A 13,385-nucleotide genomic window follows, 5' to 3' on the forward strand; every position below is an offset into this window, starting at 1 on the left:
TAGTCACCCTCCAGAGGAAGGACTGTGTCAGCACCAATTCAGAGATGATTTGAGGATCTACAGCTGAGTGATACACAAATAGGCCACAGTTGTAAAAAAAATATAGTTAGGGTGTTTGAATGCAACTATTGGGATTTAACTCCCGAGTTCAGTGTCACTAAATGTAAATTCCCATTAATGTCAATGTCTACGATTGCCATGGTCAACAATGATTGACTTTACTGTAAAAAAAAACACACACACAACAATAATGTATGGAAATGTATTTATTCTCACAATGCATATAGCAACATGGTAGTCACAAATAAAAGAAAAAAAAAAGAGAATTAAAACAATTCTAATGATCGAATAAGCATTGTAACTCGTTATTTGGAAATGCAATATTTAACACATGGATATTCTCTCTTCCCATGAAAAGTCTTTATGAGCAAACGTTTACTAAACCAGTACGTAAAAGCAGTCTCCTGTCACGTTTCAGTCAGTCAGCTGAGGGTCATGTCATAACTTAGTCTGTGGTCTGTAGAAAGAGCACAACACAGTTATGAAAATAGATATCTAAATGTGTCATTCACAGATATTATCCAAACACTGCATCATCTTCTACTAAAAACACACTCCTAGACTATTAGGGCCGGTTCACACCAGAGACGTCAGCCTCGAATGCACTGTATTGCAACCCGGCCGGCTCCCTGTGTCCAGGGACAGGAGGGGGTGTGGTGGTGCATAAAGTCAATGGCACCGCAACCACGACCCAAGCCTGCAGTACTTTCGCCCGGGACATTAGTGCCTGTTTTCCGGGTCCACTGCGGTCTGCAAACATTGTGCAGATCGCACTGGACCGGAACAAAGGCACTAATGTGCCACGCATTCGAGTGCAGGCGATCACACTGCGGGCAAGGGGCACAGTTGAAGTGCCATTGACTTCAATGCACCACCACGCCCCCTGCCAACCCTGAACGCATGGAGCAAGCCGGCTTGCGATACAGTGCGTTCCAGAGGCTGACTGCTTTCGAACGCACAGTTTGTGGTGTGAACTGTGAACCAGCCCTTACAAAAAGGATCCTGATGTCTGTTTGCAGGCCAGCCCCACCTAAACTATTGGTCCGTTATGTATCACAGGACATGAACTGTTACTTACATAGACAAATTTATAAATCACATCTTTTTCCAGAGAAGAATGCTTTCAGCAGTAAAATATTTTTGCTTTATTGGATTACTCAAGACTTATACACATGATTATTTATTGCCAACTAGCATCTGGTATTCAGCTTTCACTGGTATCATGGGACCAACTTCTGATGGCTAGATCATGTAGGATGAATATGAGGCATGATGGCATCATGAAAGTGAAGGAGCTCTATGGTGTTACTACTTGTCTACATAGCAGCACACTAAGTTCAATGTGGACTAAACAAACAATTTGCTTAGGATTAGCATGTAATGAGACAACTGGCTCCCCTAAACATATACATATGTACAACTGGCATTGAAACACTGCTTAAAAAAAGGAGAATCTGTATGGAGATGCAAAGTCTGAATCCCAGCACGGTCTCTAAAACTAAATGCAGCCAAATAACCCTTCCCCCATTCAACCTGACAAAAAGGGAATCGAAGGCTGAAATACAACCAACGTTAAATCATATCAAAAGCTGAAGTTTGAGTAGGGAGGGGTTAAAACCCCCATCAGGTTCTTTTGCTGTATCTTAAATGGAGAGATTTCCTTTTACTTGTCCTGTAGACACAACAAGAAGTGAGACAGATGTCACCAGAACCTATATCTAACCTATATAAGAACCTATATAAAAGTGTCCCTATATTTGTGTTTTAATGACAACTCAAAAAAAAAATTTTTCCCTCACTTTTAGTCCTGGTGACTGCAGTAACCAGGACAAAGAGCCTAGCTGGGGGACACAATGAAAACCCAAACAGGGGTTCCAACACCTCACCACTCTATCCAAAATTAATGGTATGACTTACATTTTAAATACAGCAATGTAGGTACAGGTGTTATGCAATTAAAAAAAATGCTTTCCCTTCTTTAAAGTACACCAACTCTACAAGTATACCTGAGAACACTGAATAGGAAGCATACATAAAAACTGTGTTCAGACAGGTAATTGATTCAACCCACCAGAGTCCATTAAGAAGTGGAATATGAGGTTTCAGTTAAATTGCCAGCTTACAGTTTTCTGAGGCTTTAATAGTGAAATTTCCTTGCAGTAGCTTGTGACCTCTTCCAAAGTTGTATTAAATTAGTCACACTCTGGAATTTCAAATGACTCCATCTATATTCTGTGTGGAGAAACCCTTGGGGCAGTGTGACACCATCAGCTAACCTTAGAACATGCATAAGCACCGCGTGGAACACAGAATTACTGTGGGGATATTTACCCTTCTAAAAACCATGAGAGATGCAGCAAGTGGTACAGTTTTGTCAGCAACCACTTACCAGTAAAATCTGCTCATGGTGAGGCTGATCTTTAGTGGAACGTTACAAATAAAATAAGTGTGAACAGGCAGGTTTTGTTGCAGGAGTCAGATTATACCTCTTTAGCAATAACGGATTCTTAATTGTTTACAATCTTGTGGACAATTTTGGCATATGCCGGCAATGAAAAATAAAAACTCCCGCACATGGGCAGGAGCTGCATCATTCTGGGACGACCAATTAAGATGGCCAAATATCCTGAACCCAAGAGAAGAACAGGCGATGATGTAGCGAGAGAGCGGGAAGGGGGGTGGGGTGGAGGAGTATAGTTCCACTCTATAGGTGCCCATACACTGCACGATTCTCGTACGAGAATCACGGGAAATCCCACGATCGTACGAGAATCGTGCAGTGTGAATGAAGACGTGCGACTGATTCTACTGTACGGTCGCACGTCTTTTGTCTAAGGAGCACACTAGAAAACCAGCCAAAAATCGTACGATTTTCGGCTGGTTTGAATGATGCTCGGAAGACAAATGCCGAACGGGCCGGTGTGCGCACGCGCACACTGCCCGTTCAGCATTGCGGTCACCTCAGGGGGGGCGGGCTTGCGATGATCGCAAGCACGATCTGACTGTCCTAGATGGGCAGATCGTACGTTTTTTTAATTACTTTACAACCATCGCAAGACTAAGGTCTTGCGATGGTTGTAAAGTGTATGGCCACCTTAAGTAGCAGCACTTGCATGCCAAGACAAACTGCTAAGAAATGGATTTTACAATGACAGCTACACCCCTCAAAAATGACATTATGTAATATATTACCTTGATAACATTTTTTTAAAGTGATACTAAACTCAGGAGATAAATTTGAGAACAATGTATTCAAGCACCTTATTAACAAAAATGTAGCTTTTTTTTGTGTTTTACTCAGCTGTAGATCCTCTGTTAATAATATAATAAGATGTATTATTGTTATTTATACAACGCCAACAATTTACACAGCGCACATTCACATCAGTCCCTGCCCTCAAGGAGCTTACAATCTAAGGTCCCCATCTCACATTCACACATACCGCTCACTCCCGCCACAGACTACAATCTCAATACAAATTAGTAAACTAAACATAAGATTGTAGTCCATCATGGGAGTGAGCTTGGAGCGGTGACTACTTTACAACACACCCAAGGACCATGGAGAACACAAGTAGCCCCCCTCCAGAAGGAAGGACAGTGTCAGCACCAATTCAGAGATGATTTTAGGTTCTACAGCCAAGTTATGCACAAAGATACATTTTTGCTAATTAGGTACTACTTAAATCATTTTAAAATGTAACTCCTGAGTTGAGGGTCACTTTAGGCAAAGTTAACTTTTAAACACGTGTGGCTTGCTGCAGGTCTCAAAAGGTAAAGCTTAAAGTGTAACTAGGTGCAAGATCAAAACCGACATACAGAATACTTTCTTTAACCCCCTTCATGACTGAGGCCATTTTTTAAAATTTTTCGTACCCATGTTATATTCCACATTAGGCCTGAAAGTTACTTAAAACCCCTAAACATGATATATTTTCTGAAAGCCAAGACCCTATAGAATAAAATGTTGGCAGTTGCAAATGTTTATGTAGCACGATATCGCAACTCCTTATCAAACCCCAAAATTAAGTGAAACATGTACTTAAAATGCCCCTAAACACAATAAAATACCAATTTTTTAAAATAAAATATAAAAGACGAGGTTACAACGGATACCCAACATTCCCAGGTTTAAAATTTTGTGTTTTCGTGAAACGGCGACAAATTTCAGTACCCCAAAAAGTCTATAGACGCTTTGAAAGCGCCTACAGGTCATCAATTTAGAGATACCCAAAAATACTGGCCCTAGAAATATTGCTCTCACTCCGGCCTGCGCGGCGATACCCAACATGTGAAGCACGTTAGTCGTTTTCATATGTAGGCGCACCCGACATGTGTTTATGTGGGGACGCGGGACTTTAAAAAATTTGTTTCATTATTTTTAAGATTTTAATTACATTTTTTTTTAACTTTGATTGCCATCACAGGGGGGCTTACAAGCCCCCCATGTGATAGCAGATGGTGGTGACAGGTACTCTTTAAGGTGATGCTGGGGGTCCAAAAGACCCCCAGTGTCACCTTTACACTCCAAAATAAGCTATTGAAGTGCAGATCTTCAGGAGCCCAGCACTGACAGCTATGGGACCGGAAGTGATGCAATCTCATAGAACGGAGAGGGGATAAACGAACGGAGGTTCAGCCATCTCCTCCCCAGCTTCACGCGGACACCAGAGAAACTGGTCCCGAGTCCGTAGGAGGGGCAACGGAGCCTGGGAAGCACGGTGGGGGTATCGGGCGATGGGGGGTCCCCTTCACCGGGCCTTAGAAGCAATCTGGCGACAGCTGAGTCGCCAGAATCGCTTCTATTGTAAAGCCGACAGTCGGCTTTACAAGTTGAAACAGAGTCCCGGCGGTCTGTTTAAACAGCCCCGATGCTGGCGACGTACACTGTATGTCGTCAGTCGTGAAGGGGTTAAATAGAATTAGCACCGGCAGTTTGTTTTTCTGCAATTTAATTATATGGGTTGGGGCAAACAATACAACACTACAGGGGGTGTTTACAAAAGGTCAGCTTTAATTTATATGGATTAACCCTCTATCCCAAAATAAAAAACATATTTATATAATGTTGCTGTAATTACTGCAAAAGTGCATGTTGAAGTTTGGCTCTGATTGGTGTCTCTTACCTAAAACCCATTTAAAATAAAAGTGCCATCTAAGACTAACTTGTCCTGCTTTGAGCTTTCACTACAGAATGAATGTTATGACCATAGTACAGAGAATGGAAAAAGAACAAATCTACTGACAGGACCAACAGGTAATAAAACTATGCAACGGGGAAATTCAGAAACTGCTGTGTTACTGACAGACCCCACCACATAGAATTAGTGATTTTACCCATAGCTCAACTTTGGTTGTGCCTGGGAGAATGCGGCCTGAAATGCAGCAGTTAGAAGATAGGTTGGAATTTTCTTTCCTTTCTGGATTTTAAATAGCAACCCCTACTAAAGTCCTAGCCCTTGAGGTGTTTGTCAGTAGCAATTTGTCTGTAAAAATGTGAGAGCAAGACAAGGAAAAGTAACAGCATTCATATTGGTACACCCATAACATTCTGATGCACCAAATAAATCAGAAAAATACATTTTTTGGGGGTGTCACGTGACTTAATGGAAAGGGATCATACGAAGCCCATTCTATAGCAGTACGTTTGAGTGGATAACATTCAAATGCAATTTTACTATATTGCTCACATAAGGCCCCATTGACATAGATATTAAAAAACATGGTTCCAGGTGGATTTGGGGCTCATTTGTAAATGCAGTCATTAACACTCTGCGACTGCTGTCAGATCTGATCTCTAGTGGGAGCTGTATTATGGATTGGCTATGATCCTTTTCTAGAGAAAGCTTCTCAGACAGATAACATAATGCAGGATTATCTGTAGTCCTTGTGCTATTGTATTTAACAGACATTACTTATTACATGCCAGATACATATTCTATTCTTTGCCGCCTTGAGTACATAGTCCCCTACACTTTGCAAGAAAACATTTGCATAAACCTTTTGTGATGATGCTGGAAATGCATCAACAGCGGTGGGAGGTTTGGTTTTTGGCAGTATGCCAGCAGAAGCTTTTATAATACCCTGTACATTGACGGATTTCACAATATATTGTGTTCTTTGTGACTCCCACTTTGTGTATGAGGCCAGGTATCAAGAAGCAGGCTTCTGTTTCCCAGTTTTAGATTGACTGTGTATATGACAATCTGATAAATAATAGAACACCATATGCCAGCTTCCTCAGAAGCTTATGGAATATGCTTCCTTTGGGTTACTTGTCCACCATATCAGCAATTCACAAATGTTTTCTTCTTTTCCCAAGGAATACAAAATACTCATATTTTCATGCTCAGAGGCTGCAGCTCGAAAGGATATATTACTAGTAGGGATGCACAGGCGCCAGTTTTTCTGTATCTAGTATGAGCACCAATATTTATCTTTTGGCACTCGCCAATACATAGTACCGATACTTCCGCTAGCATGGAGTCGGCTTCCCAGCCAATCAGGAAGCCGGGCGGCATGTCATTAACTACCGCCCGGCTTCTTGACTGCCTGGGAAGCTGGCTCCATGCTGTTTGGCCAGCTCGATGCGTGTACTCGCCCACATATACTGATACTAGTATTGTTGCATGCCTAATTGCTAGTAAGCAATTATCCTTAAATTTAGTCAAAACTACTAGCATTCCTATTTGAATTAGACTTTTGACCTTCAAATAGGAGGAACAGCACTAGGTCAGAGCACTTTTAAGTAGTAGTCAGACTAGGCCTTCCTTGGAGACTTCTGTACCACTTGGAGGTAGAAGGTGCCTGGGTGGAACAGAGATTGTGACTAGATTGCCTAACTGCTCAGTAGGTTGCACAGGGGACCTGTTCTCACACCAAACGACTTTTATAAAGTGCTTCTGATTAAGGTAAACCTGTTGCAAGCCTGAAAAGTCGAGGCTGGTCCTGAAGCCACTTGCTTCCCTAGTATTTGTTTTTGAACATGATTGACAGCTTCATTGGCCAATGGGAAACTTAAGAGGTGACAGACAACGGCTAGCTCTATAGAGGAACAGTTGAGATTTGCAGATGGCTTCCGCTGTCTATCTCTGGATCTGCAGAAAGTTTTCACTAAAGTTAATCGCTGCTTATGCAATTTTTCATCCCATCTAGAGGCAGAGCCAGCTATGCCAGCCCCCGTCCGTATCTCTAGTCAGCGCTGGAGGATCGGAGAGGGGAAGGGGGAATCCCTGTGGGTGACTGACAGTCACCACTCTCTGCAGGGAGATGATCAGGAAGTAAGCGAAAACACAACACCGCTCGCTCACTTCCTGACCAATAGAGCCGACTTGTAACATATGTCGGCTCGACCTATAGGGATGAGTGTAATTCAATCACCCCATAGTTCTCTAAGGGACAACTTTACCAAAGGTATGACAGTTACATTTTCCCAAAGTAATCCTCAGCCTTCTAAACCTTTAGATCAGGGGTAGCAAACCTCCGGCCCTTCAGCTGTGGTGAAAATACAAATCCCATGATTCATCTCTCTTCAGGAGTCATGTCTGAGAATCGTGCAATGCCTCATGGGATTTGTAGTTCCACCACAGCTGGGGGGCCGGAGGTCTGCTACCCCTGCTTTAGATGTTACTAAATGGGCTTTCCAAATATGAACCCTTTTTGAAAAGAGAAAACCTCTTAGGTCAAAGCTTGAAAGCAAACAAGCCGCTTGATCAAAGGTTTCCCTGATACATTGTTGGTTGTTATTTGTAACCGTGTCCAGGAGAGCATGAAAGCAGTGTAAAATGATTCTGCCAGTCTGGAAGCTGGAGAATTAAATGCTGACTGAATGCCAAGGCAGCGCAAGAGCCAAGAACTCTTCTAATGAGAAACATACCTAGTGTCATGTCTTATCTCTTATATTTACCAGAACACTGAAATGAAGACACTCGCTCCTCACCGCACTTCAATATTCAGAGTATCACAATAACATGAAGTGATTTCACAGCAGTGGCGACTGTTATCTCAAAGTTTGTAGCGGCATGAGAGTGTTACCACTTTAAAAATTCCTATACCATCTAAGCAGCTGTTTGGCATATCTTAACGTTATGAATGATTCATTGTTCTCCCCCCTACCCTTCCTTGATTTCAGAATACATATTTTTTTACTACGCACAATAATAGGACAGAGTAGCTCAGATTAGCTTCATTTTTCAGTCACTTTAAGGCAGGCATGTCCACACTGCGTCCCTCCAGCGGTGGAACTACAAATCCCATGAGGCTTTGCAAGATTCTCACAGACATGACTGCCGGAGAGAGATGCTTCATGGGATTTGTAGTTTCGCCACAGCTCTGGAGCCAACTCTGGAGGGCCAGAGTTTGGACACCCCTCCTTTAAGGGAATGAAATGTCTCTAGCACCCAACATTTGTGTCTTATGGGGAACACAACCTTGAACTAGCCACAAGAGGGCTTGTGCAAGAATATTTGAAAAGCAAATGTCTTTTTACCTTCTTCATAGCACATAATTGGGTATTCATAGTGAACAGGAATTTGTTTTTTACATGGTTGGATGATTAATAAAAACAGAAATTATTCCGGTTTCTTTATAAGGCCAATCATAAGGGGTACTTTTTAAAGAGGCAAATGTAAACCTATCATAAGTACTTAATATTCAGTAATCGTCAGACAAGTCCACAATAACTGCTTCTCTTTCATTCCTCAAGGCCTGCTACATGCATAAGTGGTAGCACTGACTCGACCTTATGTTGTGCTGACACACAACAGTATGTGTACCCTATATTTGTGCTGGAAGCACACTCGATTGCGCACCCCCAGCAAGGAGCCTGTGCTGTCAGCGACAGAACATGGTCTCAGAGTAACATGTGGTAGGACAGGCTCCCTGTCACGTGACCACTGTGATAGTCAACCACATTAATCAAATGTTTGAGATACCTCCCTTGTATCTTTCTCCTCTGTGGGAAGAAAAACATAACTTGCATCTCTGCACAGGCTGTGCCGTCGCTCAAATGCAGCGGCTGTCACCTGGACATTAGCTTGATTGGGTGTCAGTTGCCGTTTGTAAACAGCAGATTCGGGATTTCTGCTGCAGGAAAACACAAGCTCCTGATGCAGGAATCCCTAATCACAGCTAAAATATAGGTGTGAATGGGGCCTAAAGCAACTGTCCCGAAAATAAATATGTAAACAAAGTGTCCCATCCTAAAAGACAGTAAACATGTCTCCCACTGCATGTATCACTGACTGTTGCTGTAATAAGGAAGGAGTGAAACTGCAGCTTGAGAAATCTCCCGGGAGTGTCACATTCCTGGTCCCTGTTGCAATCAGCATGTCCTCTAGTGACATTGGGTCTGGCATGAACACCATAGAGCGCAGCAGGGGACCAAGGATGTAACACTCTGAAAAGTTTTGGATTCTTGTCGGTGTGATTTTTATTATTTTAACTCCATAAATAGTTACATAGTCAGGTTGAAAAAAGACACAAGTCCATCGAGTTCAACCTATAGAGAAAATAACTTTATACTAGGGCTGTGAAAATTAACGATTCATTTCACGATTAATCGTTAATCTTTTTGATCGATTAACATTTTTTTGATCGCCAATGAAAATACTCACCTCTCCGCTGGGTTCCGGGAGTCCCGTCGGAGATCCGGTGATGTCACGGACATTGACGTCACCGGACTCCTCCCCCCTTCCCCAAGTGGCTCCGTAATCTAAGTGATTTTATCCCCTCATATACTGAGGGGTCTTTTTATAGAACTATAAGCAAATCAAGGTTGTACAATGACATGACCAATGGCTGTCCCAGAAATGGACGCACACACACAACGTGTAAAACGCCAGTGTCTGCTTCTCCCATGCACTGAGAAATGCCTGGTTTTCCTTAAAATGGGACTGGTTTTACAATGGGGAATAATGTAGAAATTTTCAGTCCATGTAGATTAACAATCCTGTGGATCGCTCGTGTTTAAATGCACTGCAAATACTCAAAAAATTCCAATCAAATGAAAAGGACTCCATAACCTTGTTTTTCTTGCTAGGCCGTAAGATTTATTATAAAGATATGCGCAGATGAACAGACAGGAGAGAAGAAACCTTGACACGTTTGGCACATAGTGCTTAAATTGTAAGGATCAAGATGTGTTACAGTCTCTTCTCTGATGTCTGTTTGGCTGTGCATACATCTTTACATCAATCTTACGGTCAAGCAAGACAAAGAAGAGAATGAAGCAGTTCCATTTTAGTGAATATACCAGGACCGGGCAACGTCTAAAAGCAGTGATAAAAAGTAAACTATGGCCAACCTTTTTTTGGCCATGGCTCTCCTTCAGGTCACATTTACTATGTCTTCCTGTGACCCAAAACTCAGCATATAGCGAGCTGTTGCCCACTATACGCTGACATCGGCAAGTAACCTCTATCCAGTCAGTGCTGGAGGACCACAGAGGGGAGGGGGTAATCCCTGCGGAGGGCAGTGACCGACAGTCAACCCCTCTGCAGGAAGGTCAGGAACGGAGCGACCGGCGGGATGTGAAAGCTCAGTTCTCGATCAATAGAGCCGACATGCGATTGCTGCAGTTTCACAGGTTGGCCCTAATTATGGGGATAAGTGTATTTCACTCTCCCCATAATTCTCCTTTAAAGCGTGGGTATTTAAAACTTACGGTCACAGTATGCACCCTAATCCTAGGATGAAGGAGGACAATATGTCATCTTATGCCTGCAGGAAATGTCTTCACATGCCTGGGGACATGTGCAGGTTGCAAAACAAGTGACAAGATATTTTTTTTTTCTTTTGGCTAGGCACACATGCGATCACCACCCAGTGTTTAATATATAGAAATCATCATACATGTAGTGCCGATTGATTGCATCATTTAGAAACATTGTGCTCCCATTAGCAAGTAATTCCCAATTACACGGTACACGCTATTGTTCCCTATCTGCAGCGAGCGCCAGTGATTGAGTGGTGATCATGGGTAATAAATCACTCTAGGAAAAAAGAAAAAACATCCCTGTGCATCCAGTCTTATTGCATACCAGTCTCTGAGTGAACCCCTGTATTCTACTTTACTCTTTTAAAAGCAAATGTTTTGCATAAGTAGAACTCCTATTACATTTATTAGCCAGCTTCTCATGGATTTAGTCCCTCTTCGGGGATGCAATATTTCATGACATCATTGCTAAGCCCCGCCATTCCACCATCCAATGAGAGTGCTTTAGTTGCCAGTATCCCCTCAGTGGACGGGGGGGTGGCAATTTTGCAACAAAGCCTGGCCGAAAATTAGAGGGACACAGCTTTTACTGGCAGCAATATTGCACTGTCTGATCTTAGGGCATTTACTCTTCTTACAAGCTTAAAATTGTGTACAGCTTCTGCTTAAAAGTGGTGTGAGCCTCCCTGTGACAACAATCCTCAAGGTATAATTAAAGCACCATTACTGTGATTAATGTGTGGTAGTCTTCCCTTACCCGTATAGCAGAGGCAACCAATTGCAAAACAGCAAAAGGTTCAGTAAACGGCACCATGGAAAAAGATGTCAAAAGAGAACCGGTATAAAAAAAACTGTATTTTAGTGAAGAAACGGGGTCATACTTTTATCAAACTGAATCCCATCTGGGAAACAGCCACTGTAGATTGGAAGTGTGCAACATCCGAGCAGGTGACCTAATGAAACACTTACCTGAGATAAGTAAACTCAGTATGTTCTCTGTCTCTTATTGGATTCATCTTTTTTCTTATTGGATTCATCTCTTGGAGACTCAGCTTGCATTACTTTCAACTTCACACCGTTAACCATCTTGCCATGCAGTGTGGCAATCGCATCATTTGCGCTGGATACCTCTGCGTATTTGACATAACCGATGTTCCTCCCCGGCACGATGTAAACGTCAATGAGATTGCCGAATCGACTGCAGTGAGGTACATGAGAATAATAACCATTTAATATAACTGATTTTTTGTTTCTTGTATAACACTTTTTGTTGTGAGTTACTCTGCTTTTCTTACTTTAATAAAAACAGGTTTGCTTTACTTGAAGGAGGTGGATTGGGTGGGGAAAAAGGGATCTGTCTTTCTATGGAGCAGAAGCACAACAGGTAAAGGGACCCCCGTCACTACCCGCTTTGCTGCAAACTATATACAGTGGGGAATCTGTATTAGTATTAACAGAGACACTGCCTGCTACAGTGCAGCTGGTTGGAGACATGATTGTGTGTGGCTGGCAGTTAAACATTTGGTGACAGGGTCTCTTTAAAGGTTTTAATCAGGCTTTCAATTAAAATGCCTGCTCATGAAGATAAGACAGAGGGCATACAGGAGCAAAAAGAGTGGCAAGGGGCAAGTTTCACCAATGTGGCGTCAGTCAGTAGAAGGTGGTTTTGGAACTAGTGTGTGAGACTGGCAGTAGTGAAAAATGTCACCCAGTTAATGCCATGACACCATAAAGGACAGCAGGGGTATGGTAATTATTTATCAAGTCATTTAGAAGGTATAATAGCTCCTATTATGTACACTGCATGTGATCTTACTGTATATTTAGTGGTTCTAAGGCCAGATTCTGGCCTTGGAGGGGCAGGTAGGAAAACCTTATGGATATGGTTGTCACAGAGAAATCCTCACCAGAAAATATCTTCTGCAATGTCCTGTGGAAGCGGATGAGGATTGAAGACGATAAATAGTCTTTCCTTGGAGTGTGTATCAATGGGAGATTTCTTTTTGTATGCTGGAAGGGTAGCGTCTGTCTGAATCTGAGAGGCGATGGGGGAGGCATATGGTCGATCATAGCCCTGCAGAAAAAAAACAGATTCACTTTAAAAACCCAGATGAATACTTCTGAAACTATACAGGCAGCTACAAAACCTATCCGCCCCCCCCAAAGAACATTTTAAGATTTTAACTCTTCACTTCATTAGGAAGACACTGTAGCTTACAATTTTGACATAGTTAAAGTGAGTGCAAATGCAAACTAATTAAGCACACTAGGCACCAAACATTTAGTGCTATTTTTTGCTATAAAAAAAGAAAATACCTTTTTGGGGGTCTATTAGTAGCAGTTATTACTGCTCAGTCCCCCTCTTATTCCACAGCTGGGAAGGCTGAGGGTGGAGACTGCAGAGTGCTTAGCGGCACAGGTCCCAGAAGATCCACTGAAACTAGGGCTGTTACTGATTAAAATTTTCGTGTTCGATTAACCCCTTCATGACTGAGGCCCTTTTTTCATTTTTTGCACCCATGTTATATTCCACATTTTAGGCCTGAAAATGACGTAAACCCCCCCAACATTATATATTTTCTGAATGCCAAGACCCTATAGAATAAAATGG

At 42.3% G+C, this 13,385-nt stretch overlaps 1 protein-coding gene across 1 annotated transcript in view; it reads right to left on the reverse strand.

Moving 5' to 3' along the window:
- Positions 1-313: 313 nt before the first annotated feature.
- The window catches only part of RBM45 (RNA binding motif protein 45), a 29,090-nt gene continuing 16,018 nt past the window's right edge, over positions 314-13,385 (reverse strand). The window contains exons 8-10 of the mRNA XM_018561623.1: positions 12,682-12,848; positions 11,744-11,972; positions 314-517 (exon numbers count right to left, since the gene is read on the reverse strand). Of these exons, the coding sequence (XP_018417125.1) occupies positions 11,759-11,972; positions 12,682-12,848 (381 nt within the window). The 3' untranslated portion in view covers positions 314-517; positions 11,744-11,758. The remainder of the gene's footprint in view (positions 518-11,743; positions 11,973-12,681; positions 12,849-13,385) is intronic.

The sequence above is a fragment of the Nanorana parkeri genome, unplaced genomic scaffold (assembly GCF_000935625.1).
Source record: "Nanorana parkeri isolate BGI_ZX_2015 unplaced genomic scaffold, ASM93562v1 scaffold534, whole genome shotgun sequence".
In the NCBI taxonomy this organism is placed as follows: domain Eukaryota; kingdom Metazoa; phylum Chordata; class Amphibia; order Anura; family Dicroglossidae; genus Nanorana; species Nanorana parkeri.